Consider the following 26,778-nt stretch of genomic DNA (forward strand, 5'->3'; position numbering starts at 1 on the left):
ATTGCCTTTTGGGTTGCAGCTAGCTTCATTCTCATCCATGAATGCTCCACATACTATTGCATTAGCAATCAAGATCAATGAAAATAAATGCTGGATTCTGTCATGTGTGACTTGAAACTGAGTGATAGAGCCTTAGTGTCCTTATGTGACTGCATACACTTGTATGAAAATCTGCTAGGGGAGACTTCCAAAAAATATGCTGCATAAGTTAAGCTTAAAATACATAAATTGCAAGTGAACTTTTCTAGTGTTTACGGATGTTTTTTGCTAGCCAGTATGCTGTATCTTTCTATTGGCGCAGTGTATAAATGAGGGGTGCTGTGGTACATTGACCACAGAACTGAGAGTGGGGAGGAGAGTTGTCCATCCTGCCCCTGTGCCATCTCTGCTGGCTACAGCGGAAGTCCCACAAGACGGTAAGCTAAGATGCTGATTGGGAAAGCAGCACTCGTGGTTTGAAGCAGGCACAGCAGGACGCTGGACTTCCACTGCAGCGTCCTTCCTTCCTTTCTTCCTTATCTGTCACTGCAGCCAACCAGGTGCAGCCATCAGACCTGTGTTTTGCCTTTTTCGGTGTAGTCACCTTTGCTGGCCCAAAGGCTGTGAGAACTGAGACATGGTGAGAGCAGACTGTCCTTAAACCAAGGACTGCTTCAGTTTAAGCTGTCCCTCAAACCAGTGAGCTTGTAACTTGTCCATTTAATATTATCTTCCTTGTCCTTTTCTATTTTTCAAAGACTGTCTAACTTTGATGTGTTTGAACATACTGCCAGCATTGACTAACAGTACAGCAGATGCAGTAAAGAGGAGCATTGTCTTGTTTTTCTGTTTGTGTCTTAAACTAGGACATCTAGATCCTTATTTACCCACATGTCTTGGCTCTGTTTCCTCATCTGTAAAATAGAGCTGGTGCTATATATTTCTGTCAGTGTTGTTACAGCTTTTAGGTGTGTGAAGGATCTCAGAGACTAAATACCAATCCTGCTCCAGTCACCATGTCTGTTACAATGCAGCCCAGAAGGGGAAAAGATGGCTCAACAAGCATTGCGAACACCCCTGCTCCCATGGCTGTGTGTGGGGCAGCCATTTGAAGGGGTAATTGTCCCCTTCCACATAGAAGGAAAATTTATTCCCTTCTGCAGAACTTGTATATTTTGCTTATGCTCCTTGGGTTAGCCCTGGAACCCTGTGTTATGACTGCTGTACTCAGACCTTGCCTCTCTACAATGAAAAATGGGCCTGAAAGGAGATTTGTAGATGTGCAGTATAAGATAAGTCAGTGCTGTCAGGGAGTTGTACCAGATGACCCCAGAGTTAAATGAGTAAGCTATTTGTTCTACACCAATTTCAGTGTAATTCTAGCAAGAAGAAATCATGTCCTTATTGTTTTAGGTGATGTGTCAGAATAGTAGAAATGCTTCTTAAAAAGCTCATACATTGATGCTATGGATCACTTTTAGTGCAGACAAGATAGCTGACAAACTTATTTTAGGTAATAAGATTGGATGATGGTGATTAACACCTTCCAAGCTTTCCATGGCATGAATATACAATGAACAAGTAAGTGTTCAAGTCACAATGCTTGTAAACAATGGAGACAGATTTCTATTTTACGAGAAACTAAAGATTGAAACAAGAGCAGAAAAAAAAATCGAAGGTATAATTGAAAGCTACCATTGTCGTTTGTTGGTAGGGGCTAATTTTTTGCTGGTCTGCTACTAAAAAGTGGTAAAAATCAAGTTACTTTGTCTAAGTTGCACACAGTCTGACAAACTGGGAAAGAATTTAAACAGGAGAGCAAATCGTATTGGTTAGTAGCAATGATCAATAGCCAAATAAATCTTCCTTGACAAGCTTCTCTGGTAAATCAATGTTCTGGCTCTGTGTTTAGGTGAGTGTAGCAGTGGCATCTGTGATGAGGCGTCCTGCATCAACAGTGGTACCTGTACTGCGAGCAAAGCAGATTCATACATTTGCCTTTGCCCTCTTGGATTTAAAGGTCATCATTGTGAAGAAGGTGAGAAATGCTGGGCTGCTTACATTTCTTTGTACATGTTATTTAGTGTTCAATATGTTTTCCACATAGTGACATCCAAGGAGGTCTTCAGCTGTTACCTTAACAGAAAAGAGTATTTCTTACCTCATCTTTTCAAAATCACATAGTGAACACCTCCCCTTCTCCTGTCACTTTGGAGCTACATCCAGCCTCTATGTAACCAGTGATTCTCAAAACTCTGCTTATTTAAACTAACTGTAATTGAGCATCTCAACCTAGTTTTCAGGAGTTAAAATAATGTGCCATTCCACAGCTGCACGCTAACCCTAAAAAAATCCCCACTTTTCTTCTAAAATCAGTGTCAGTTTTATAGTCTGAAATGTGCACGACCCAATATCAATTTTCTGTTGAAATCACAGAGATACAAAGAGTCAAATGCATACAGCATTATTTTCTGTGCTGCAGAAATTTTTATACCACCCCCCATTGTGTGCATGCTAGCTATTTTGAAAAAGACTATGGTGGATCACTAAAGAAAAGGAACACAAAGCTTTATAATACCAGGACATTCCTGAAAATGGAAGGGATTAAGAATAGAAGCAGTGGTGGCTAGGATAAAAAAAATGTATTTTTAATTTGGAAGACGAAATTTTTTGGTTGTTTTTCTTAAATGTTAGCTTTAAGTTACCTAACAAAGGGAGCTGACACTGGTTGGCAGGAGTCAATTCCTTACCTATGAGCCTCAAGTGACCTGCTTGTGTATTCTGGATTTCCAGCACTCACCTTGGCCATACCTCAGTTCAACGAGTCCTTAAGGTCATTTGCTAGTACACCCTGGCCCTTGGAACCACAGAATTACCTTTCCTTCATGGAGTTTGAGATGACATTTCGTCCAGATTTAGAGACTGGTGTCCTTTTGTACAGCTATGACACAGACAGCAAGGACTTCCTCTCCATTAACATGGTGGCTGGTTACGTGGAGTTCAGGTTCGACTGTGGCTCAGGAACAGCTATTATCAGGTAAACAGCATTGCTTGATCTTCCTTTCCAACAGTGCTACAGTGCTGATCCAGGGGAGGAGTGGACTGGAAATGGTAATAGCCTATTCTGAGGTGCGGGAGCCCATCAGTCCCTAGTGACTACTTCTAAGGAAGAAAAGAAGCACTAGAGTGGTATTCAAGGGGACAGAATTTTCTTCCTACATAAGTCTGTGTTTCCAGACTTTATTATCAGAGTTACCATGTCATGTCATCATCTTATGTAGTAGCATTTATGGTTTAACTACAGATTTTACTTTTGTTTCTGTACAGTATTACAGAAATGCCCTTCTTGCCTCCATGGCATAGTACCATAGCTAATTAGGGGGTCTATAAATATCTTGTACATATACTTTCTAGCCACATGATTGCACAATATTGGCACTTCTGTAAGCATCCTCCTCCCTGGTCTCCAGATCCAGGCAGTAAGTACCAGGCTGGAGGTGTCACAAGTAGATACAACTCCAGGTCCCCTCTATCCTGATAGTGCTGGTTTTGGGGGGAATCTGAGGCTAATATCCAATTTACATAACTTAAGCAGTCTAAAAGATAAATATATCTTTTAAACAAGTCACTCAGGCTCCCAGACAAAGACAGATCTTCTGAGAATGATTCATTGCATCCTAAAATTAATATCTGGGACAGGAGTAATGAAATGCCTCAAAAAGGGCTGCTCTCCCTCTGTGTAACAGAGTGCCCTGTCGCTGGGCAGCTCTTCCCTGGGCTTTTCTGAAAAGGCAGTGGGCCAAACAGAGGTACTTAGTACCTTGGATGTGGTGCAAGAAGCTGCCTGTTTGACCACATTGACCTAATATTTAGAAATAATCTATATAAAGCTTATTCAAAATGTGTGCAATGCATACAAGTCTTGCATACCATATGTTTTCTGTGGATGGACATCAGGGGTTTTGGCTATACTACAATTAGGGGAAATGTACTGATTTTCCGCTGATTGAGGACTCAAGTGAACAAACCCTTTCAGATGACAGAGCGAAAGAAGAAATTTCAAGGGAGCAAATGCAAAATGATGCACAACCCTATCAGTGCACAGCTGTCACAGTACAATTAGTGTTATCAGACAGAGAAAGATCCTGAAGTCATCATGGGCTGTTCTATGAAAGCAACAGCTAGCTGCATGCAGACATATACAGAAATCTTAAGTACGATGCAGAGAATTATTAGCAATGATGTAAGGAACAATGTCTTTTGCAAAAATCTACAATATCACCTGTCCTGAAAATTTGTTGCCATTCTGATCACTTAATTTCAGGAGAAATGAGCAAAATTAAAGAAGAAGAGCAGTCTTGATATCGAGGGGAGGGAAAGAAACAACTTCAACAATTCAGCAGGAGCCTTCAACCTGGAAAAGAAAGAGTTTGGTGGAAGTATGATAAAGATTTTTGAATTGTGAATGACATGAAGAGGAATAAGGAATTCTGTATTTTTTCGATATGGAAATATTAGAAGGAGCCCAATGGAACTGCAAACCAAAAAAATATTAAACAAAGAAAACAAGACTTTTTTTTTTATATGGTACATGAATAAGTTGTGGAAGCTAATTGTCACAGCAAGTTACAGATGCCAGAACTATAAATAGGTTGGGAAAAAAAATTAAAAAGACAAATCTGAAGAAAGCTCCATTGAGGGAGATCAAACACAATTGTACGGATGCAGCCTCAGACTCAGGAAATTGCTAAATGACAAGTTGCCAGAAGCTGGGAGAATATATCGAGGGAAGAATCACTCTGTACTTGCCCTGTTGTTTTCTCTTGCTGGAAAGCAGCAGAAATAGCTAATGTCAAAGACCTTTGCCCCAGCCCAAAATGGCCCTTTCTTACAACAGACTTCAATCTTTATCTGATTACAGCCATCTAATTCCTATTACTAGCAACCATAAGACATTAAAGCAGACATTATTTTTCCCTCCCCAAGAATATTGTACTGCTTCAAAACACCTTGGCCTAAAGTTTAAGCAATATGTAGGTTTGTAATACATGGTAAGAGCCACAAGCACATGGCTGAGAGTGGAAACTGCTGCTTTCCATTGGAAATCAGAAGAGGAAGCAGGATGGCAGCTAGCACCTGAGTCATGTGCATTGGAGTGAAAGAATGTTGAGAGATAGTTGGATAATGGAGTGTCTCACAAGACCAGCAGGCTTCATTGAAAGTTGGCAGGATGTCCTGTTCAGCTCCTTTTTCTGGATAATGTGTGCAACCCACACCCTGTCATCAACTCTCTCAGTGGTTAAATAAGATAAACAGGTTCCCTGTTTTTTGTGCCTGCTTAGCCAGTATCCATTTGAACTTCATCATACCGCCTTCATGCCTTCCCTTTGTCCTGAGTGGGAATACAACACTGACCATCCTACCTTTCCATAGGACCAGGCTGCTAAATATTGTAATATAATCAGAACACACTTATAATGCCTTTATAATTAAGCTTAAGGCAAGCTCATTTATGTATGTCAGCAGCAGCATCAGGAAAGCTGATGGTGGTGAAACTTGGTTCTTGTCTGAAGTGTCCTGGGGTGGAAGCAGCACGGCAGGATGGAAGCATCACAGTGTGTGCAGGGGATGCAAGAAGGAGCCAGGATGCCGTGCACATGCAGATGCAGAACCTGAGCTGTTTACCAAGATGTCTCAGTGGAGAATTTATTGTTCCCTGTATTTTCCTTGGCCAGGCATTCACAGGATCTTCATCATTTGGTGTATTTTTTAAGGTTTGGTTTACATGAGGAAAAATAATCCTTAACCCAACAACCAGAAGAGTTCAAAGGCCTGAAGAAAGTGCTACCAAACTCATGCTGGTTTTGAAATGCATGTGAATCCAAGAAATAGCTTGCAACTCTGAAGTGATGACTCTGCAAGGCTTAATCATCCCAAATCATAATTAAACCTAGCAGAGTAAGAGGGTTAGCATGATGATGACCTGATCAGCAGAAAAGATAAAATGTACGTATTGCCACTTATTCAGTAGCCAAACCTATCTTGTTCCTTTATATGTATGTATTGACTTCTTCAGGGTGATTAAATTCTATTACCTATTGATTTATCCAAAGTAGTTAAACCATAAATGCTACTACATAAGATAAAGACAAGTGAATGGCATTGTTTGATAATATACTTTCATTGAAGTTTTCTGCACCAAGTGGCAAAATAATATTGCCTGTGTAGTTCAGATAGAAGAAAATAGGCTTTGAGAAAACTTGGAGGAGCAAAGTTGATACAACAAAAAGATTTGAAAGGTCATATTGATTGTTCATAAAAAAGAAGAAACTGTTATTTTCACATTTTCAAAATTTTATATTTTTAATCAGCATAGGAATCACTATTAATCACCATTTCAAATCACAATTCAATTATTTTATTTTGAAATATATATTTTTTTAATTTCTAGATGTCTTAGGGTGGTGAGGCACTGGAATGGGTTGCCCAGGAAGGTTGTGAATGCTCCATCCCTGGCAGTGTTCAAGGCCAGGTTGGACGAGGCCTTGGGTGATATGATTTAGCGTAGGGTGTCCCTGCCCACGGCAGGGGGTTGGAACTAGATGATCTTAAGGTCCTTTCCAACCCTAACTATTCTATGATTCTATGATTCTATGTATGTAGCATGAAAATACAATGCATTATTTCACCCCAAACAATTTTGTATTTTTTTCATTGAAAGCTAAGAAGTCTTCATTATCTAGAACTGTGTTCTAGATAACATGGTTTCTGATTTTTGCAGCTTAACCAGTGAGTCAAAAGCAAGTTTTCATTGATCCTGGAGGAAAGGCTGCAAGATAAACCTTAGCTTTAGAAAGCTTTAGCCAGTGTAGTAAAATGACATGTCTGTAGAACTTGTAAAGGGGAATATGGGTTTGCCCTTTATACAGGCTGCAATTCATGTTAGTGATGAACTAATGAAGGTTGTAAGAACAGTTTTAAAATGCTTCCTTTGACCCTGGTGAATACTTTGCACAACGGGGGGTTATTGTTCCTCATCAGGATCTCATCGCATCATTAGGAACATATTTTAGTTACTTCCCCTTAATGCACAGCAGCGAGGCTGTGTGTCTGTGTATAGATGTCACTGTAACAGGCTGCAAAAATAGAATTGATAAGGTAACACAAAGTAGTTCTATTTTAAATGAGGATGAAGAATGTGGGACTAGACTGACCATTAAGTGGGAAGCTTTAGATCCAGGCTTATGTCATTGTGAAATGAGGACGTACAGCTGAGACAAAAATTTGTTGTTATGCATTGTAAATGACAGAGCAGAAAAAGCAGCTCACAGATAGATGAAATGCATGCTGATTATAGAAATGTTTCATTTAGAAATAAAAGTATAGCACCTGATATTGCTGTCGGAACATGGTCTTATTTTCCTTGGCTAATGGGGCTCAGAAATCATTTTATTTCCTTATAAGGAAAGAAATACAGTGATTTATTTTTATTTTTTATTCAGAAAATCATGCCAAAAGACTTAACTTTTTAACATCACAACAATATTTGAAAACAGCATAAAGGCAAAACTGTTTAATACATAAAGGCAGAACTGTTTTCTTCCCCTTAAAACAGGAGTGAAGAACCTGTCAGTCTGGGTCAGTGGCATGAGTTGAGAGTGTCTCGCACCGCAAAGAATGGCATCCTACAAGTGGACAAACAAAAGCCAGTGGAAGGGATGGCAGAGGTGAGCATATGGCATGCCTTGGCATGAATATGGTTGTTAGACTATAAAATGATTGCATGGTAAACTACACAAGCTGTTACAAGCTCAAAATTATATGTGTTAAAGCATCATTTTAAGCCCAAAATTTGAAATTTGCCCACATAGTCTTCCCTTTGAGGATAGGGATCCTTGTAAAGGCAGCTGAAATCATAACCTTACCTACTATTGCATGTAACTGGATTCACATTTTTTGTGTTACATACATGTGTTCATACAAGAATATGTTCATACATATTCTTGTGGTTGTTTTCTTGGTACTACCTGGTTGTGGCTAAGTGTGTTAAATAATGTGTGCACCATGAAATGCATCACCTGGAGCAGGAAGGATAATATTGAAAATTATGTTCACATAGTCCTCTTTTTACCTGTCTCTGAATATTGTGCTGGAAAGGTAGGCCAAAAGAGAACTGTTTCTTTGTGTTCTTGCAAAAGTAGTTTTCATGACAGAGTAAGGGCTGGAATATTCAGACAGTTGAATCGCATTTTATTCTTTCCTCACTGAAAGGTCGTAGTGAATCAAGTGTATAATAAGGTGAAATTCTCCTGTACTGAGCAAGGTATTCACTCTAAGCACCCAGATGCATACACAGAGGTACTTTTTTATCCCAAGAGCCTGAGGCTAGAACAGCTTAGAAAATGCCTTTTATTCTTTCCTACTGGAAAGTGTGGCCAGAGAACAGGACTCCAGATCTTGTTAGCAGAAGAATCTAAAGGTTTTTCTGCAGATTGAAAAATTATTTATAGCTTAGACTTTTCTTGAAAAAAAAGTGAATAAATTGAAATTCTATCTGTCTGTCAAGAAACAAATTGAGTTCAAAACATTCAAGCAGAGCAGACAAGAGTTACTTAGATAGATGGGTCAAGAGGAACTCCCATTTATTTTCTCTAAGTGCTGCAGTGCAGCTGCAGAAGGAGGCTGGCTGGGAGCTGCCAACAAAGAAACCACAGGAGCTTCTGAAGGGCTGGAATTGCATGACTGTCCTGTCCCTTGCTGTTAAATAGCTTTCACTTCACTCCAGGACCCAAACTAGTCCGTTCAGATATCCTTAGCAACAGATTCTGTTAACTAATGCAAACTCAGTGTTTCTTTATTTTAACCCCAAAATTTGCTATGGATTATCTTTTCAGATTTTGGAAACATTAAATAAGTCTCTGTTGCATGGACTTTGCTCTAATTTTAACTTTATGAACCTCATTCTGATTCTAGATTTACATTACTGTACTCAAGTCATTGCAAAGAGAGCTGGGGTGCAGTCAGAAATCACCATGAGTCTGTCTCCTTTCTTTCTTCTGTCACTATTTCCATTTTGAAATACTTGAGATTTTTTCAGTTCTGATTAGGCTAAAATATAGGATCATAGAATAGTTAGAGTTGGAAAGGCCTTTAAGATCATCTAGTTCCAACCCCCCAGCCATGGGCAGGGACACCTCACACTAAACCATATCACCCAAGGCTTTGTCCAACCTGATCTTGAACACTGCCAGGGATGGAGCATTCACAACCTCCCTGGGCAGCCCATTCCAGTGCTTCACTACCCTTACAGTAAAGAATTTCTTCTTTATATCCAATCTAAACTTTCCCTGTTTAAGTTTGAATCCATTAGCCCTTGTCCTGTCACTACAGTCCCTAATGAAGAATCCCTCCCCAGCATCCCTATAGGCCCCCTTCAGATACTGGAAGGCTGCTATGAGGTCTCCACGCAGCCTTCTCTTCTCCAGGCTGAACAGCCCCAACTTTCTCAGCCTGTCTTCATACAGGAGGTGCTCCAGTCCCCTGATCATCCTCGTGGCCCTTCTCTGGACTTGTTCCAACAGTTCCATGTCCTTTTTATGTTGAGTACACCAGAACTGCACACAATATTCCAGGTGAGGTCTCACAAGAGCCGAGTAGAGGGGCAGGATCACCTCCTTTGACCTGCTGGTCACACTCCTTTTGATGCAGCCCAGGATACGGTTGGCTTTCTGGGCTGCAAGCGCACACTGCAGCCGGCTCATGTTCATTTTCTCATCGACCAACACCCCCAAGTCCTTCTCCGCAGGGCTGCTCTGAATCTCTTCTCTGCCCAACCTGCAGCTGTGCCTGGGATTGCTCCAACCCAGGTGTAGGACCTTGCACTTGGCAACCTTCATAAAGTTGTCATCAGCCCACCACACAAGTGTGCTGAGGTCCCTCTGGATGGCATTCCTTCCCTCCAGCATATCAACTGAACCACACAGCTTGGTGTCATTGGCAAACTTGCTGAGGGTGCACTCAATCCCACTGTCCATGTCAGTGACAAAGATGTTGAGCAAGACCGGTCCCAACACCGATCCCTGAGGGACACCACTCATTACTGGTCTCCAGCTGGACATTGAGACATTGACCACAACTCTTTGTGTGCGGCCAGCCAGCCAGTTCTTTATCCACTGAGTGGTCCATCCATCAATTTGATGTCTTTCCAATTTAGAGACAGGGATGTTGTGTGGAACAGTGTCGAACGCTTTACAGAAGTCGAGGTAGATGACATCAGCTGCTCTACCCCTGTCCATCAGTTCTGTAGCCCCATCATAGAAGGCCACCAAATTGGTCAGGCAGGATTTCCCCTTAGTGAACCCATGCTGGCTGTCACCAAGCACCTTGTTGTTTTTCACATGCCTTAGCATGCCTTCCAGGAGAATCTGCTCCAAGATTTTGCCAGGCACAGAGGTGAGACTGACTGGTCTGTAGTTCCCTGGGTCATCCATTCTCTCCTTCTTGAAAATGGGGGTTATATTTCCCTTTTTTTCAGTCGTCAGGAACTTCACTTGGCTGCCATGATTTTTCAAATGTGATGGCCAGCGGCTTAGCAACTTCATTCGCCAGCTCCTTCAGGACCCACGGATGGATCTCATCAGGACCCATGGACTTGTGCACATTCAGATTTTTAAGATGGTCTCAAACCAGTTCCTCTCCTACAGTGGGCCCAAGGTCTTCATTCTCACAGTCCCTGCGTCTGCCTTCCAAGACTTGTGTGGTGTGGTCAGAGCCTTTGCCAGTGAAGAGCAAGGCAAAGAAGTCATTCAGAACCTCAGCCTTCTCCAAATCCTGTGTAGCCAGTTCTCCCAAGAGCTTCCTGAGGGGGCCTATGTTGCCCCTAGTCTGTTTTTTATTTGCTACGTACCTATAGAATCCCTTCCTGTTATCCTTAATATCCCTAGCCAAGTTTAATTCTAACTGGGCCTTAGCTTTCCTAACCTGGTCCCTAGCTTCCTGAACAGCATCCCTGTATTCTTCCCAGGCCACCTGTCCTTGCTTCCACTTTTTATAAGCCTCTTTTTTCATTTGAATTTTCCTCAGCAGCTCCTTATCCATCCAAGGAGGTCTCCTGGCCCTGCTGCTGCACTTCCTTCTAGTTGGGGTGCAACACTCCTGAGCTTGTAGCAGGTGATCCTTGAATATCAACCAAGAGTCTTGGGCCCCCCTGCCCTCTAGGGCTATATTCCATGGAACCTTACTAAGCAGGTTCTTGAAGAGGCCAAAGTCTGCTCTCCTGAAGTCTAGGGCAGTGAGCTTGCTGCATGCTCTTCTCACTGTCCTGAGCATCTCGAATTCAAGTATCTCATGATCGCTGCATCCAAGGCTGCCCTGAAGTGTCACATTTCCAATGAGCCCTTCCCTGTTGGTGAGCATGAGGTCAAGGATGGCACCTCTCCTTGTTGGCTCCTTTATTACTTGTAGAAGGAAGCTGTCTTCCACACAATCGGGGAACCTCCGGGATTGCTTGTGCCAGGCTGTACCGTCCTTCCAACAGATGTCAGGGTGGTTGAATTCACCCATGAGAACAAGGGCCTGTGAGCATGAGGGTTTTCCTATCTGTAGTCAGTAGTCAGTTTCCTAGTCTGTAGTCAGTTTCCTATATAGTCAGTAGAGAGTATCCTATAGAGGCTTTCTTGAGAGAATTGTACAAAGAATGCAATTAACAGAAGAGACATTAAATAAGCTATAACATCTCATATAGGCTAATCTGAAAATATAAGCATGGTTCCAGCTATTCTAATAAAATGCTATTCTTTTGTTTCTTGAAGGGGGCTTTCACACAGATTAAGTGCAGCTCTGAAATATATATTGGTGGAGTCCCTAGTTACGATGCTGTGAAGAAGAACTCTGGGATCATCAGACCCTTCAGTGGGAGCATACAGAAGGTGAGTGCCCAGAAAAACACACTGGAGGCATTTATTTCCATCTCATCCAATGCACACTTTAGATGGAAACTTGTCCTTATACCAATAGCAATATTCAAAATAATTCAAGATTTCACCTCAGGAGTCCTTCACAAACTGCTTAAACACACATTTCTCAGTGAAAAGTCATTCTGACTTTAATAGCCAGTAAGTGTTACCACTGCCAGTCTCCCTATTAATTTCCATACTGTACAAGTAAGTGAGCAGAAGTCATATGGGATCGAGTTCAGAATGATGCACAAAGCTATGTCAAGATTAGAGTCTTCAGAGCGCCCTGTAGCGTCATATATAAATAAATGAGCAGAAGAAATGCTCAAAGACTTTAATGTATGCTCACGGAGGCAGGTAAATGCCTGAAGTAAAGAAAATGTCTTTACTTTAACAAGCAAAAAGGAATCACGGAATGATTTGGCTTGGAAGCGACCTTAAAGATCATCCAGTTCCAGCCCCCTGCCATTAGGCGGGGACACCTTCCAGTAGACCAGATTGCTCCAGCCTGGCCTTGAACACTGCCAGGGATGGGGCTTCCACAACTTCTCTGGGCAGCCTGCGCCGGTGCCTCATCACCCTCTCAGAGAAGAACTTCTGCCTAATGTCTAATCCAAGTCTCCCCTCTGTCAGTTTAAAGCCATTCCCCCTTGTCTCATCCTTACATGTCCCTGTCAAAAACCCTTCTCCAGATTCCTTGTAGGTCCCTTTAGGTACCGGAAGCTGAGGTAAGGTCTCCCTGGAGTCTTCTCTTCTCCAGGCTGAACAACTCCAACTTTCTCAACTTGTCTTCACAGCAAAGGTGCTCCAGCTCTCTGGGCTTCTCTGTGGCTCTCCTTTGGACTTGCTTGCGCAGGCCCATGTCCTTCTTATGTTGGTGCCCCCAAAGCTGGATGCAGTCCTGCAGGTGGGGTCTCACCTGAGCAGAGCAGAGGGGAAGAATCACCTCCCTTGACCATGCATGACCAACGTCATGCTCCTTTTGATAAAGCCCAGGATACAGTTGGTTTCTGGTCTGTGAGCACACACGGAAGCCAGCTCATGTTAAGTTTCTGATCAACATCCCCAGGTTCTTCTCCGCAGAGCTGTTCTCAATCCATTCTCTGCCCAACTGTATTTGTGCTTGGGATTGCCCTGACCCAGGTGCAGGACCTTGCACTTGGCCTTGCTGAACTTCATAAGATTGTCAAATTGAAGTGGATCCCAATCCATCTAGCCTATTCTTATACCCCACAGCAGCTGTAAACCTCACTGCCTTTCTCTCTTCCAATTTTACTTTTTCACTGTTGGCAGAAGTTAGGGATGATATTTGGTGGCGTCAGCTGTGCCTGCATGCAGTGCTCATCCAGAGAATAAATCTGTAAAATCATAATAAGTCCTAATAAGTAATCAGAAGAAAGTTCAAACAGAACTACCATTTACAGTCCTTAGGCATACTTAACATTATTAAGATAAAGCTGAATTATTGTCACTGAATTGTGAGAGTTTTACATGAGTGAATTATTGCATCAGATTTATTCAACAAATAAACTTTAGTAATGCATCTTATAACAACTGATTAAGAACAGAAAGGTAATTGCAGTTCAGTGCAAATGGTTTCATCACTTGGTCAAACATTTTTCACCATCTTTGTCAGCTGTCCAGCAAAGAACATGAAGCTCAAGAAAACTGGGGAACTGTGTAATAGTGATGGGAACAGGTCAGTCACACAAACGTAATTGGAAAAGTGGGCTTGACTAAATACAGTGCATTTTGGAGTGTGAGATAGGGATTGTAGGAGCAGTTAACATAAGTCCCTTACAAGGTCAGGGGTTGTACCCTAGACTACAGAGGCATTCTTAAGTACTGGGAAATTCTGAATGTGAACCCTTAGTTCTGCGATATAGCTAGGAAGGTGGGTTTGCCTTCTCAAAGGTCTGAATGAATGGAATATTGGGGAAGAGTATTGTCTGCCTTTGTGCAGTGGGAGACTCTTATTTGACTGTTGTGTTTATTTGTGGCAGGATTTTGAAGAACTGCATAGAAATAGAGGTACAAACACCACCAACTACTTGAAAACACACCGTGTATAGAAAGATCTAAGATAACAATCTCTTTAGTTTACTACAAGAAAAAGGCTAAGAAGTGACTTTATTGTGGTCTGCTAGTTCTTAATGAGATTTCCTTGAGTACCTGTCTCTGAGATGTTGCAGAAAAAGGCACAATGAGAGACAATAGCTGGAAGCTGAAGATAAGTTTAAGCCAAGAAATGAGACATATTTTTTAGGAATGGGGGTTGTTAACCTTTAGAACAATGTAGCCAGAAGTTACAAAGAAGCTGAAAAGGTAGTGAAGTCTTCACTGGTCTATCTTTTCAGCAGGACTGGATGTTTTTCTGTTGTTGGAGTTGTTTAGTGCTGTTTCAAACAGAGTATATATGCTTGATCCAACCCCTCCTCCTAGTAGGACCCTTTAAGATGCATCATCTGAGTTATGCGGGAGCTGGAGTAACTATTGCCATTCTCACTTCCAGCCTTAAAATGTATTTGTTTGTGAAAATGAACTTCTTATTTTGATGCAGCCAAGATCAGAATCAGAAGCATACCCACATGTAACCTCTCTGCCAAGATATCAGCTGAGATCATACAAATATCAGTTTATATTGCAGAACATATGTTGCTGGCACATTGGAAAAATCCCAACATTTAACAATTATCTTCAGTTTATATACAAACGGTTTTGTGAAATCATTAATTATGTTTTAATGCATCTTAACTTTGGCTTCTTTCATATCTTTCAAGCAAGATAGGGTACTAGAAAGCCATAGAAAATGTGAAAACCAAGCTGTTCTGCTTAGCATTTCTGTTGTCAACACTTGTCTCCTGGGGGTTTCCTGATCTCAGAAATGCTTTTCCTCAGCATGCTTATATGATTTTACTGTCCTACCACACACAGTTTCACCCCATATGGGGGTTGCCTTTTGTCTTTGTTGTCACAAAACACAAAAGCTATTAATCTCCAGTGGGGCTGGGTGAACAACAGAATGAGTTGGACATCTGTGATTAGAAAACCACACATTACTAGAAATAGGGTTTTCACAAAATTTTGAGGGTGACATAGAGAAGTCTTCTAATGAGCAGTACAATACTCAGAATTTAGAAGTTTTTATTGTGTGTTTTCCTTCTTTTTTTTTATTTTCTTAATAATTTGTTTGTTTTGGTTTGTTTTTTTGGTTTTTTTTGTTTTTGTTTTTTTTTTTTTTTAACAAATAGATTATCTTGAATGACCGGACAATTGATGTGAAACAGGATTTCACCTTGGGAATCAACCTAGTGAATGCTGCCCACCCCTGTGTGAGCTCACCATGTGCAAATGGAGGCACTTGCGTCCCCAAGAAGGACAGCTATGAATGTGACTGTCCCCTGGGCTTCGATGGTCAACACTGCCAAAAAGGTAACAAAGGCAGTGTTTCAATCCAGAGATCGGAGCTGATTGCAAAAATAAGAGAGATTTAGCACCTACAGCTGCTGTTGTGCACATCCCTTGAAATAGAAAACTTGGAGGCCAGAGCTCCCTTTGCATCCATGCACATTCCATGTACCCAGAGAAGAATTCATTTTGTTATTTAGGAACATGGTAACTGTTATCTGAGCACGGAGCTATGAGCCATAGATAGCAGCCTGGTATCTGGTTGCTCATGGTAGCCAATACTGAACACTTCATATACCTCCCTAATTATGCAGTCCTATACAAAGGGGGAATTCTGGCCAGTGTTCTCAAGCCAGTGATTGTATTACATCCTGAAGCATAAGCATCGATAAACCTTGTAATTTTATCCTCCCTAGGGCTCACAGCAAGCGCTGTTCCCATATAGAGAAAGGTCTAGTTCTTTTTTAGACACTGACTACTCTGATGGTAATTTCACCTTCTGCACATATCCTACCTTCATATGGCAATGGAGACCACCAAGGAGGAAAACCTGCTCAGATGCACATTTCACATTATTATTCTTTCATCAGAGTCACTGTAGTAGTTCAAATCTCAGATTCAGGAAAGTGTTCAGATTCCATGGGTTAAAAAAAAATGCACTTTGGGTTATTCCACTAGATGGAGATGTTTCCTTTCTGTCAGGCTTGATCTTGAAAAATTCCTGAGGGGTTTTATAATGCAACAGCAAACTCAGTGACATTATTGTCTTCACCCACTCCTTCATTTCTCACAGGAACAAACGAAGTAGTGGTTTTGGTTAAATTGCAATGAATGGATTGGCCTTTCCTTCAAAAAAAAAAAAAAAAGTATCCTACAACAAAAACATTTTGTTAAAATACAATGCAAGAAATCCCTTCACTTATGTTACTATGGTCTAAGTAATAGCTGGAGCAACGTCATTTATCCTGGCTTCTCTGTGGGGAGGAGGAAAGATTGTGATTTTGGCTTTCTAGGTATGTGCAGGGTGCTAAGCTCCTGCATTCAAGATGGTATCTGCAGCAGTATGGAGTCTCCAGGGGAGTCAGGGAGAGCGAACGGTTTGCAGCTTGGGTATGTGACTGCCTTCCTGTTTGATGAGCTCCTGTGCACTGCTTGTCACAGCTCCTCTGTTTCTGACCTGTGCTATGCACTGAGAGCAGTGTACTGAGCCATTGGTGCTGCTGCTCAGGCTCTGCTCCCTGTTGTACCCCGAATGGGTGTCCAGGCTTCCAGAAGCAGTCTGAAACACCTTGTGCCTTTGGATCCTGGGTGTTGCTTCCTATGTGAATCCAACTTTTATTGACTTTTAAGTGTGTTCAAAGGCATAAGTCACCTGTCTTATGTTCCCGCTCCCTGTGGCTGCTGTTCAGGTGCCTTTCAACCCCCATCCACTTGTGCAGCCTCAGCTGCCACTGAAAATCCAGGTTTTTGCTGATAGATATGCAGAGAGCATGGGGACCCCTCCTGAACCTCAGAACACAACAGCTTTGATGAATCTGGAACAGATTTCTCAGGATTCTTACCTCTTTCTCTTCAGTAGCACAGCTAAGACAGGATGCATGTGTATGTCCGCGTCTGTTATTTCAGAACAGGGTTTATTTTGGTTAGTGCACTTGGCTGGTGTGTGAGAGGCTGGTGGGCTGCTATAACCCCACATCCTGAAAAAGAAGAAGTGTTTATGAGGGATTGCACCTAATTCTCAAAAATTATACATGCCATTTATAAAAAATTAAAATGATGCTGGTATGAGGTATATGAAGTATTGATTCATATTGTAGTGGATTGTTAGCTGACGATTCAATAGAATATTCACTTGTATTACTGTGGCTTAAATTTTCTATCCAAGATGTGGGGAGTGTTCAGGGTATTTTTATATTTAATTGTAACATCGAGTAGCACAAAAAACTGCTAAACTTCTGCTCTCCTCTGGTTAGAATTGATCCCTGGGAAAACCAAGTTGAATCACTGGGATTTGAAAACTAGAACTAGCAGAGGGGTTTGGTGCTGGTCCTACCTGTCTGCACCTTTGTGTATTTTGAGCAGGCAGATTTTTAAATACTTGAGGCACCTTCATAAGTGGTTATAGTTGCTTATGCAAATGGGAAGTGAGGAAAGTGCAGAAAGGTGGACATGAAATTGGACAAAGGGACATTTTTGTGCTATAGAAAAATGAAATTACAATGTTCTTGTTTTGTTTTGTGCTGACTCACTGCAGAGTGTGGAAGTTACTGCCTAAACAGTAAGTACTGCAAATGATGTGAAAACTGCTCTGTCATTGTGTGTCTGTGTCTGCTCTACCAAGCTGGAGCTGAATTTCTATTAAGTCTGGCAAGCTTCTGTCAATAAGATAAAATATATTCCGTTGTTATATAGTACATCCTTAAATCTCATTCTGATGAAATTTGAAACTGCATCCAGAGCATCTGCGAAGTAGTGGCTGTAGAGCTGGTGCCTATATTGGCAAAGCAGCAGAGCCAGGCTGCTGGCTGAGTGCTTTGTAGGTGTAGGTGCTACTTCAGGCTGCCCTGCAGATCAGAGCTGACTCCTACTTGTCATGAGAGCTTTGGTGCCTCTCTGCTGAATTGCAGTGAATAGAGTGAAGGTGTTTAGTCCTAGGTCTTCTTACTGGCCCTGTTCCAGCAAAGATTCTGCATGCATCAAGGGTACTGCTAAAATTTACTTGTGTTTTCTAGCATCAAATTTAATGCAGCAAGTGACAAGCATAGAGAAGAGCAAGCAGAGATAAATGTACATCAAGCTCCGCAGCGGAAATAAGAGTGCTAGAGGCAGCACAAGGGCAGTTGCACGGCACAGCCACCTTTCCCTGCTGAAGGCAGAAGAAGTAGGTCTCTAGTGCCAGTGTGGGATCTGATGGGGGAAGAAGGGCTCCTTTCACTCTGCTGCCATCCACCATGGTCAGAAACTGTCCAGTGCCGAAAGCGTCAGACCTGGCGAGGAATCTCTGGCCAAGTGTAACACGTCTTTTGCAATCTTCCAACGATGATGGCAAGCTGCAGGCTGTGGACCGCCTGTGGTGGTTTCTTTAGACACATTAGGCAGCTTTCCTGATTTCACTAGGGATGAAAACAGGCATTTGTCGCTATCTAAAATTCCCTGTCTTGGCACTTAGAGCTAAATTGCATATTGCTGTTTTTTGGCTGCCAGACTACACCAATTGTTGCATATCTGTGTTACAGTGAGCTCTTAAAGCCTGGCCAGCCTCTACATTGCACAAAGAAAGCCAGCATCCATGCCCTGAAAAGCTTGAAATTTATATAGATGGTATTAGCTCTGGATTGAGGGGATTAGTTCTCAGGAAGAAAACAGGATGAAGACAGCTATTTTAAGGAATTTATAAAACTGGTTTATATTAATGCAGCAGTCAGTCATGAGAGTTCAGGAGCAAATTATAGGATGTTCATGTGAAGGAAAATCTATTCAGGCTATTGCTCACAGTCTACTGAATGCTGTGTACCAGGGATATTCAGTGTTTATATTACACATCTGAGTTATTTTGCCAAAGTCTTCTCCATGGCAGCAGTACAGCAACTCCAGGACTGGTTGCAATGCATGCTGCCACACCAGCAGCTGTACCTACACCACAGCTCTACCAGGGGCTGTCCCTTGAGAAATGAGGGATGCTATGTGTGGGGTATCAGTGAGCTCTGAGCAAATCACCCTTCAAGGAAGCACTTGGCATTTGAAGCATGTCGAACGCCTTGCAGCCTCTGTCACACAACATTTAATGTAGTCTCAGTTGCTTTTGTGCAAAGCATTCGACTCTGTCCTGCACAACACTCTTGTCTCTAAATTGGAGAGACATCAATTTGGTAGGTGGACCACTTGGTGGATAAAGAACTGGCTGGATGGCCACATGCAGAGTTGTGATCAATGGCTCAGTGTCCAGTTGGAAAATAGTAACGAGTGGTGTCCCTCAGGGATCAGTGTTGGGACCGGTCTTGTTCAGCATCTTTGTCGCTGACATGGACAGTGGGATTGAGTGCGCCCTCAGCAAGTTTGCCGATGACACCAAGCTGTGTGGTTCGGTTGATACGCTGGAGGGAAGGAATGCCATCCAGAGGGACCTTGACACGCTTGTGAGGTGGGCTGATGCCAACCTCATGAAGTTTAACCATGACAAGTGCAAGGTCCTACACCTGGGTCGGAGCAATGCCAGGCAAAGCTACAGGTTGGGCAGAGAAGAGATTCAGAGCAGCCCTGAGGAGAAGGACTTGGGGGTGCTGGTCGATGAGAAAATGAACATGAGCCAGCAGTGTGCACTTGCAACCCAGAAGGCGTCCAGCAGCCATGATGTGCAAAGTCACATACACAAAAGGAGAAAACAGGTTGCTCACAGATTGCCTGTGCTGCCTCCTGGATATGGTGCTCCGTGTAGTCAGGGGGGAGTTTCTTAGACTAAGAACAAAGGGTAGTTCATGCACAAGCTTTGGCAGGAGGGTGCTTGAGCAACACATTGAATCCAGGAATGTAGAAGCAGGGATAAAATAAAATGCTCGGTTTCCCCCATACTTCTTATTTTTCTGTGCTAACGGTGATGGTGGAGCAACACATTAGGCCCATGATATGAAAGCTCCAAGTAGCTGTCAGCAGCTTCAACAACCTCAACTACTGCCCCAGCATTTAGGAACAAACTAGTGGTGCCTTTTTGCAAACCCGTGGAAGTTCAGCTCAGTTCTGTGTCACCGGCAGGTACCTACCAGTATGGGAATATACCAATAAAACAATCTTGTCTCTGTTTTTTTGACTTCCATTTCCATGTCAGCTATCTGATACTCATCTCTGGCTTTTTATTTACTTTTCAGCCATTACAGAAGCAATTGAAATCCCTCAATTTATTGGTCGCAGTTACCTCACATACGATAATCCAGATATCCTGAAAAGGTAGTGTATATACTGTTAACATAAATACGCTGTTTGTTAACCATTATAATGCTAGGAGCCTCATGTGGGAGGGTATTGTATAATTATGTGTTTTAAATTGTAATTGCCATATTTCTAAATTTCAGGAAAAATGCACACTTTCCATGCATACGTTTATGGCCCAGATATCACATGGCATGCACAGTGTACATCTGGCATGGAAAAGGACTGGTATGAGCTTTCTGAGAGCAAAGAGCAGCCATCCAGAGCCTGTATCTGTAAAGAGATTAAGGATTAACTCCTGCTTTAGACTAAAATTTAGGTACCTAAATCTCCTTTTGGCTGCTCTGTACCTTAGAAGATGCCTAATTTCCAGCCAGTCTGGGATTGTTTCAAGAAATTCCTCCATCTGTCTGTATTTCAGCCATTGGCTGAAGAAGGCTTCATAAATGTCCTCAGCTGTAGCTTGGTACGTCTCACCTACCAGGACTTTCTGATTTGCCCTCCTTAACCTTTTTCAACTGGCTTTTGAGGGCACCAACCTACTGAATGTTCTAAAAATTTGCTTGTTGTATTGAATTTCTCACTAGGCTTGGGAGGAAAGGGGTTTTCTCTTATTTGTGTCTTATTTGTGTGGATTAACAAAGTACCTATTGTGTTTGGGCCTTTGGAGGGACAAATTCAACTCCCCCACTCTAAAATGTTGGAAATGGGGGTGTGAACGAGAATCCGTCACACATCAGCATGTAGGCAAGTTGCAAGACAGTAACCCTCAAGACCACTGAAGAAGAAATATATCTTTTATGGGTTTTTTTGAAAGAAGACAATCCCATTTCAATATTTTACTATTATTCCTTTCTTCTACATTAAACAGGGTATCAGGATCAAGAACGAATGTGTTCATGAGGTTTAAAACCACAATGAAAGATGGTCTTTTGATGTGGAGGGGAGACAGTCCCATGCGACCTAACAGTGATTTCATTTCCCTGGGCCTTCAAGATGGAGCATTAATATTTAGGTAAACTTTTTCTCCTTATTTGTGTTGCACGCAATGCACTAATGGCTCAAAGGAATTGCCACAACATATCTTTTGGTACGGTGTGAGACAATTATATCCTCAAGGTTCTGTTCAGTGATGGGTCTCTTTGTTATCTGGGGAAGGATGTGAGTTGAAGAGGTAATGTGCTACAAGCTTTGCATCATTCTCGCTTCATCCACCCCCTTCTCCCTCCCAGTTTTTAAAACATCCATTTCTTAAAGTGATTTTCTAAAAGTCGCCTTATGAGTATACGAGTACTGCCGGTAACTCCCCCCATGCTTCTTGAAGCTCTTGCCATCTCAGTTAAGCAGATCAGGTAAACAGTTTAGCGAGAGAGCAGGGTCAATGAAAAACCATGCTGACGTCCATGATCACTGCAGGCTCACCCTGCACCAGAGAATGCACATGGAAGCAGGGCTTCCACTTTTTCAAACCCCCAGATACCCAAACATGTGACACAAACCCAGCTATCACCGGGCTTTGTTACTGTCACCATCTACAGAACCTCTATATTATTTGTTCCTTAAACAAGGAGCAAATAATACTACTGTCCAAAAGATGAAACTGGGGAGTGTTGAGAAATGTTGGGCCAAACTTGTGTTCTCTGCCCAGAATCGCTTTCTCCCTTGCAGAAACTCAGGCAGACTGTAACTTTTTGCATGGTGCTTTTTTGGGACTCCTGTCTTTTGAAAGCCCTGTCTTTCCTCATGATCCCCTTTTAGGTTGTGTAAGACAAATATTGAAATAACAAAGTAAAAATGCCATCATTATTATGCATTGTTGTGAGACATTGTTGATTGTATGACAAAGATTTTGTTAATCATTTAAGCTGATTTGAAGCGTTTATGTGACTTACCTGGTTGGTTTTTGGTACCATGGATCGTGCAGACAGGTCACACATTTCTGTTTAGATTAATTTTTAAAAGATTTTCTGTGGTTAACTTTGCAAAACCTCTAAGTTTCCTCATTGTTTTATAAACAAGACACTGATTTTGTAGAAATGGTGCATTTTTTTAAATGTCTTTGAGAACGCACCCAACATATGTGCTAGGCACAGTGCATTCGTATTAGGGTTATTGCCATCCCCCAGAGATGAAGATACACAAAAGTTTTAGACTGAAACAGTTGAATTTTATTGAAATATCTGTACCTTCCATACACATTTAGGCAGGTGAAAAATTAAGATCCCAAATTAAAACTCTCATAAACTATCACTGCATACTGAAAGGAAGCACCGAAGAAGATGCTGAAAGGACAAATGCAGAAAAAAAGTATCATCTCATTTCAGAAAGAGTGATCTTCATGCTACCTTTCCACCTTTTGAGAGGTGAGGTGAGGAGAGTATCAGTGCTTTGAATTGGTCAGAAGTATTTTCCTGCAGCCCAAAATCATATATCTGTGTTCTGGTACAGTTTGAAATTCAAAACATACCTTTTCTTTCCCTTTTTCTATGGCCTAGCAGAGTAGGTTCTCTGTACACTGTAACTGCTGCTGTAAATCCTTTCTGTTGTTTCCTACGTCTGTATAAGGTTATATCACTATTGTAGGAGATCCCCTTTCATTAGGGATATTAATCTAATTTTTGTTACCAAAGGTCTAACATTTAGATACAATCCTGAACACCCAAACATTCTGTAGCTCTCGATCTAGACTGGCATCTGCATCCTGGGTAAAAGGAGATGCTTGCTTGAGACTCACGTAACCATCTGGAGAGGAGTCAAGTTTAGGACCATTTTATTCATGATCTCATATGCTGTTCTCAAGTACCTAACCCTGGCCAGGAACTTAATTCCAGGCTTAGCCTTGTCTGAAGAGATGATGATGTTAGCTTTAATCTCTCTAAGTTTGGTACTGGCTGAAGGCCAGCAGTGGCTGCCTCAGGCTAATTGATCCTGCTTATTTAGGCAGCTAAGCACCCAACAGTTCACTGTGCTGTAGCATCTATTTCCCCTTCATGAGGTCTGGCCCAAATTTCTGGGACCCAGAAATTAAGATGCCTAAGAGTAAACATGATGGGGACATTACATCTGCTGAGTAAGTTTAGTACTAGCAAACCCAAAGAAATAGTCTGAGCTGCAACTTCATGATTATCTCTGAGTTTGCTTATTAGACTTCATCTTTTCTAACATCACAAGTCTCAACCTTGCTTATAATTCACATGATTTGTAGATCCATTATAGGTTGTCCACTTATTTCCTCTTGTAATAGTTTATTTATTAACTAGGTTTGTAACTTCCCACTACTTTCTCGAATTAGTTCAAAGGTTTGTAGGTCACTGACTTTCATAACCTCCTGGTGTGGGAGGGAACTGCCGCTCAGAGGCCCCCTTCTTGCTCCCATGGGACAGTAGTACCCTCTCTGACTTGGACAGGAGTGAGTTTTGCCTGTTGCTCCATGACTGGCTCTGCAAAATAAGTGTATTGCTGCTGGGCTTCCAAAGGACTCCACTGTTTCCCCCAGGGTCTGAGCCATGAGGGCAGTTTGGGGGGGCTGAGCAAGTGGGGCACAGAGTAAGGACATCCGAGCAACCTGGCAGCAGCTGCTGTTCACATGGGAGGCAGTAAAATTTACATTTTCTCTTTAATTGTAGCTACAATTTGGGCAGTGGCCTTGCCTCCATCATGGTGAATGGCTCTTTCAGCGATGGCCGGTGGCACAGAGTCAAGGCTGTTCGGTAAGTGGCCATGCTTCATGTGAGGTGTTTTGGAGCCACCCTGCCATTAAAGGTGCTGGCTGGCGTGTTTGGATGCTGGTCAGGTGTGAATCACTGCAGCTCCACACTCTCACATCTCTTAGGAGTTGAACTGTTAGCAACTTGGCTGTTGCAGGACGATGCACACAAAGATTATTGTATTAAAGGTGACAGTGCCAACTTGGCACAGCTCAAGGCAGGCTGCCAAAGTCACACAGGGCTACTCTGAGGCTGTGACAGACATTCTATTAAACCCATGCCATTTAGGTTAAAACTATTTTTCTTTAATGTCTGTGTTTTGAAATTCCCCAGTGAGTATTTTGCGGGCTGGCATAAGCAATGGAGAATGGACAGTGTATGCCTACTTTTTCTATTAGGAGGAGGTGCAGACATCTTGCAGTGTATATATAACTCATATTTATAGCTCAGTACCTCATGGGAGGCAAGTATGCCCAGCAGGGAAAGCATGCATCCCTCTCTTCATGAGATGTGTCCCTGGAAATCGCAGGCTGACATTAGCACAGCTTGTTACCAAATTCAGTTAGAATAGGAGCTCATCAAGTGGTTTTTCTTTCAGTGTGGTTATTGACCATATATAAAATAAAAGCATCCTAAAAGCTCTACTAAGAAACAAAACTGCTTATAACTATGTTTTGTCTTAGCTTGTCTATTGTCTATTTCTTCCCTTCCGTTGAAGCTTCTGCTGATTACTTTTTTTTTTAATGTCTGCTGATTATTTTTTTTATATGTCTGCTGATTACTTTTTAACATGTCAGAACCTGTCCATCCTCCCCTTTTGCCCACAAGTGTAATTTACTTCTTTCCCAGTTTTTTTCTCCTTCTCAGATGTGTCCCACACATTGCAGATCTCTGACATATTAGTCCCTGGAAAGAAATAAAGCACCCTGAAGGGTCTGGGTTGCTTTAGGACACTGTTGTCTGTGGGTCTCCCCAATACCAGTCCCAAGCCTTTGCCACGAACCCTGCCAAACACTGAGTCAGCCTGGTCTTCTGACAAGGAGGAAATGCTGCTTCTCCTCCTGCCTGGTTATAGGCTGCATATGTGAGAGTGGTTTGGTTTTTTGTTTCAGGGATGGACAATCTGGCAAAGTAACTGTGGATGATTATGGTGCCAGGACTGGTAAATCCCCTGGAAAGATGAGGCAGTTAAACATCAACGGAGATCTCTATGTAGGTGAGTGCTCACTCTTCACATTCAGGACTCAGCTGCAACGCAGGGCATTCCATCTCCATCCATCTCAGGGTGAAGGCTTCACGTGGCAGCCTTTGGTCCTCCACAGTCTAGGTGGGATGGGGGAACTGGTATGAGAAAGGACCAGCATCATGGGGTGCTGTGGTACGCCCAGCAGGTGCATAGGCAAACAGCAAGTGGCAGGTGCAAACCCTACACCTCAGTGGGAACCTGAGCACAAGCTTATTTAGCTCTGAGTTAAAGTTTTAAAATTTATTATCTCCTGCATATCTCCTCTGTACTTTCAAATGCTTAAAAACTGTATTAAAAAAAACATCAAGAAACCTGTAAGTTAAGATTCACCTCTGAGGTGCTCTAGGAAGGCTAATGGTGTTGCTAAGTGTGCAGGCTGCTAAGCAGGAGCAGACACCCTTGCTGGTGAAGAGTTTCTCATCACTGCCTTTCCCCCAGGTGGCATGAAGGAAATAGCCCTGCACACGAACAGACAGTACATGCGGGGCCTGGTGGGCTGTATTTCCCACCTCACTCTTTCAACTGACTATCACATCTCGCTGGTGGAGGATGCTGCCAATGGGAAGAACATCAACACCTGTGGGACCAAGTGACAAGAGAGGAATCCCGGTGCTGAGGACCTGCCATGTTCTTGTGTGTGTGGCTGAGCATGAGCTGGCTGCCTCAGCCCTCTGCAGCCAGCCCATGTTCATCTGGGAAGGTGACAAAGCCAAAGGGAACCTCCCCTAACCCCACAAAAAAAAAAAAAGAACATTTTCCCCTCTTCTTTCCTGTCCTTTCTTGACCAAATCAAATCGGGTATTTTGTGTATGAACTGTCCCCTCTTCCCAGTAAGTGTTTAGGTAGTGCATTGCTGCAAACAGCAAAAAGAAATGTGTGATGTTGCAAGTAGCTCAATGACTGCTGCGGTCCTTAGGTTATATTTTGTAATACCCAAGAAGGAAGTCTTGAAACACCTGCATTCCTCCCACTCTGCAATGCTACAGTGACTGCTGTTCAACAAATACACCATCAGGCAGTGTATCTGTGCATTCAGATACATGTTGTGGAACAGCAGTCCTCCTGACCACTCTCTGATTTAGCTAAATTGTGTTTCGTCCTGTGTAAATAACAGCTACAGTGACTGATTTCAAAATATTGTTGTTTGTTCAGAAGGAAAGCTCTGAAAGTCTAATTTTTTACTACAAGCAACAGAATCAATGAACCGATTTTGTAGAAGTAATTTTATACTTGTATATTTTTTATAGCAGCAGCAGCAGACCTGCCTACATGGTGTAACTTTTAACACTTAGGTGTACTATTAGCTCTTTGCACACTTTCCTAAAAATAGCAAAGTCACCTGTGGTTTAAATTTGCTATACGGGATGCTTAGTGTCTGTATTATACAGTTCTGATGGGGATATTTGTGCATTATGACCAGTTTCAAATCTCACTCATTTTGTTTTGTAAATTTTGACAGTTTAAGATTGTACATTATGAAGCTTTCCTGGCTTAAACAGATTAAAAGATTAGAAAAAGAAAAAAAAAATAAAAGAAAAATGAGCAAATGCTTGCTACTGTG

General features: G+C 42.1%; 1 protein-coding gene across 1 annotated transcript in view; it reads left to right on the top strand.

The window, feature by feature from the left end:
* Positions 1-25,968, top strand: part of EGFLAM (EGF like, fibronectin type III and laminin G domains) — an 80,060-nt gene extending 54,092 nt beyond the window's left edge. Inside the window, exons 14-23 of the mRNA XM_062615427.1 lie at positions 1,892-2,017; positions 2,773-3,016; positions 7,595-7,706; positions 11,790-11,906; positions 15,185-15,365; positions 20,204-20,282; positions 21,136-21,279; positions 23,891-23,974; positions 25,084-25,187; positions 25,656-25,968. Of these exons, the coding sequence (XP_062471411.1) occupies positions 1,892-2,017; positions 2,773-3,016; positions 7,595-7,706; positions 11,790-11,906; positions 15,185-15,365; positions 20,204-20,282; positions 21,136-21,279; positions 23,891-23,974; positions 25,084-25,187; positions 25,656-25,810 (1,346 nt within the window). The 3' untranslated portion in view covers positions 25,811-25,968. The remainder of the gene's footprint in view (positions 1-1,891; positions 2,018-2,772; positions 3,017-7,594; positions 7,707-11,789; positions 11,907-15,184; positions 15,366-20,203; positions 20,283-21,135; positions 21,280-23,890; positions 23,975-25,083; positions 25,188-25,655) is intronic.
* The last annotated feature ends 810 nt before the right edge of the window (positions 25,969-26,778 follow it).

This window comes from Pezoporus occidentalis, unplaced genomic scaffold (assembly GCF_034315485.1).
Source record: "Pezoporus occidentalis ecotype Australia unplaced genomic scaffold, CSIRO_AGI_Poc_V1 ctg181, whole genome shotgun sequence".
NCBI lineage: Eukaryota > Metazoa > Chordata > Aves > Psittaciformes > Psittacidae > Pezoporus > Pezoporus occidentalis.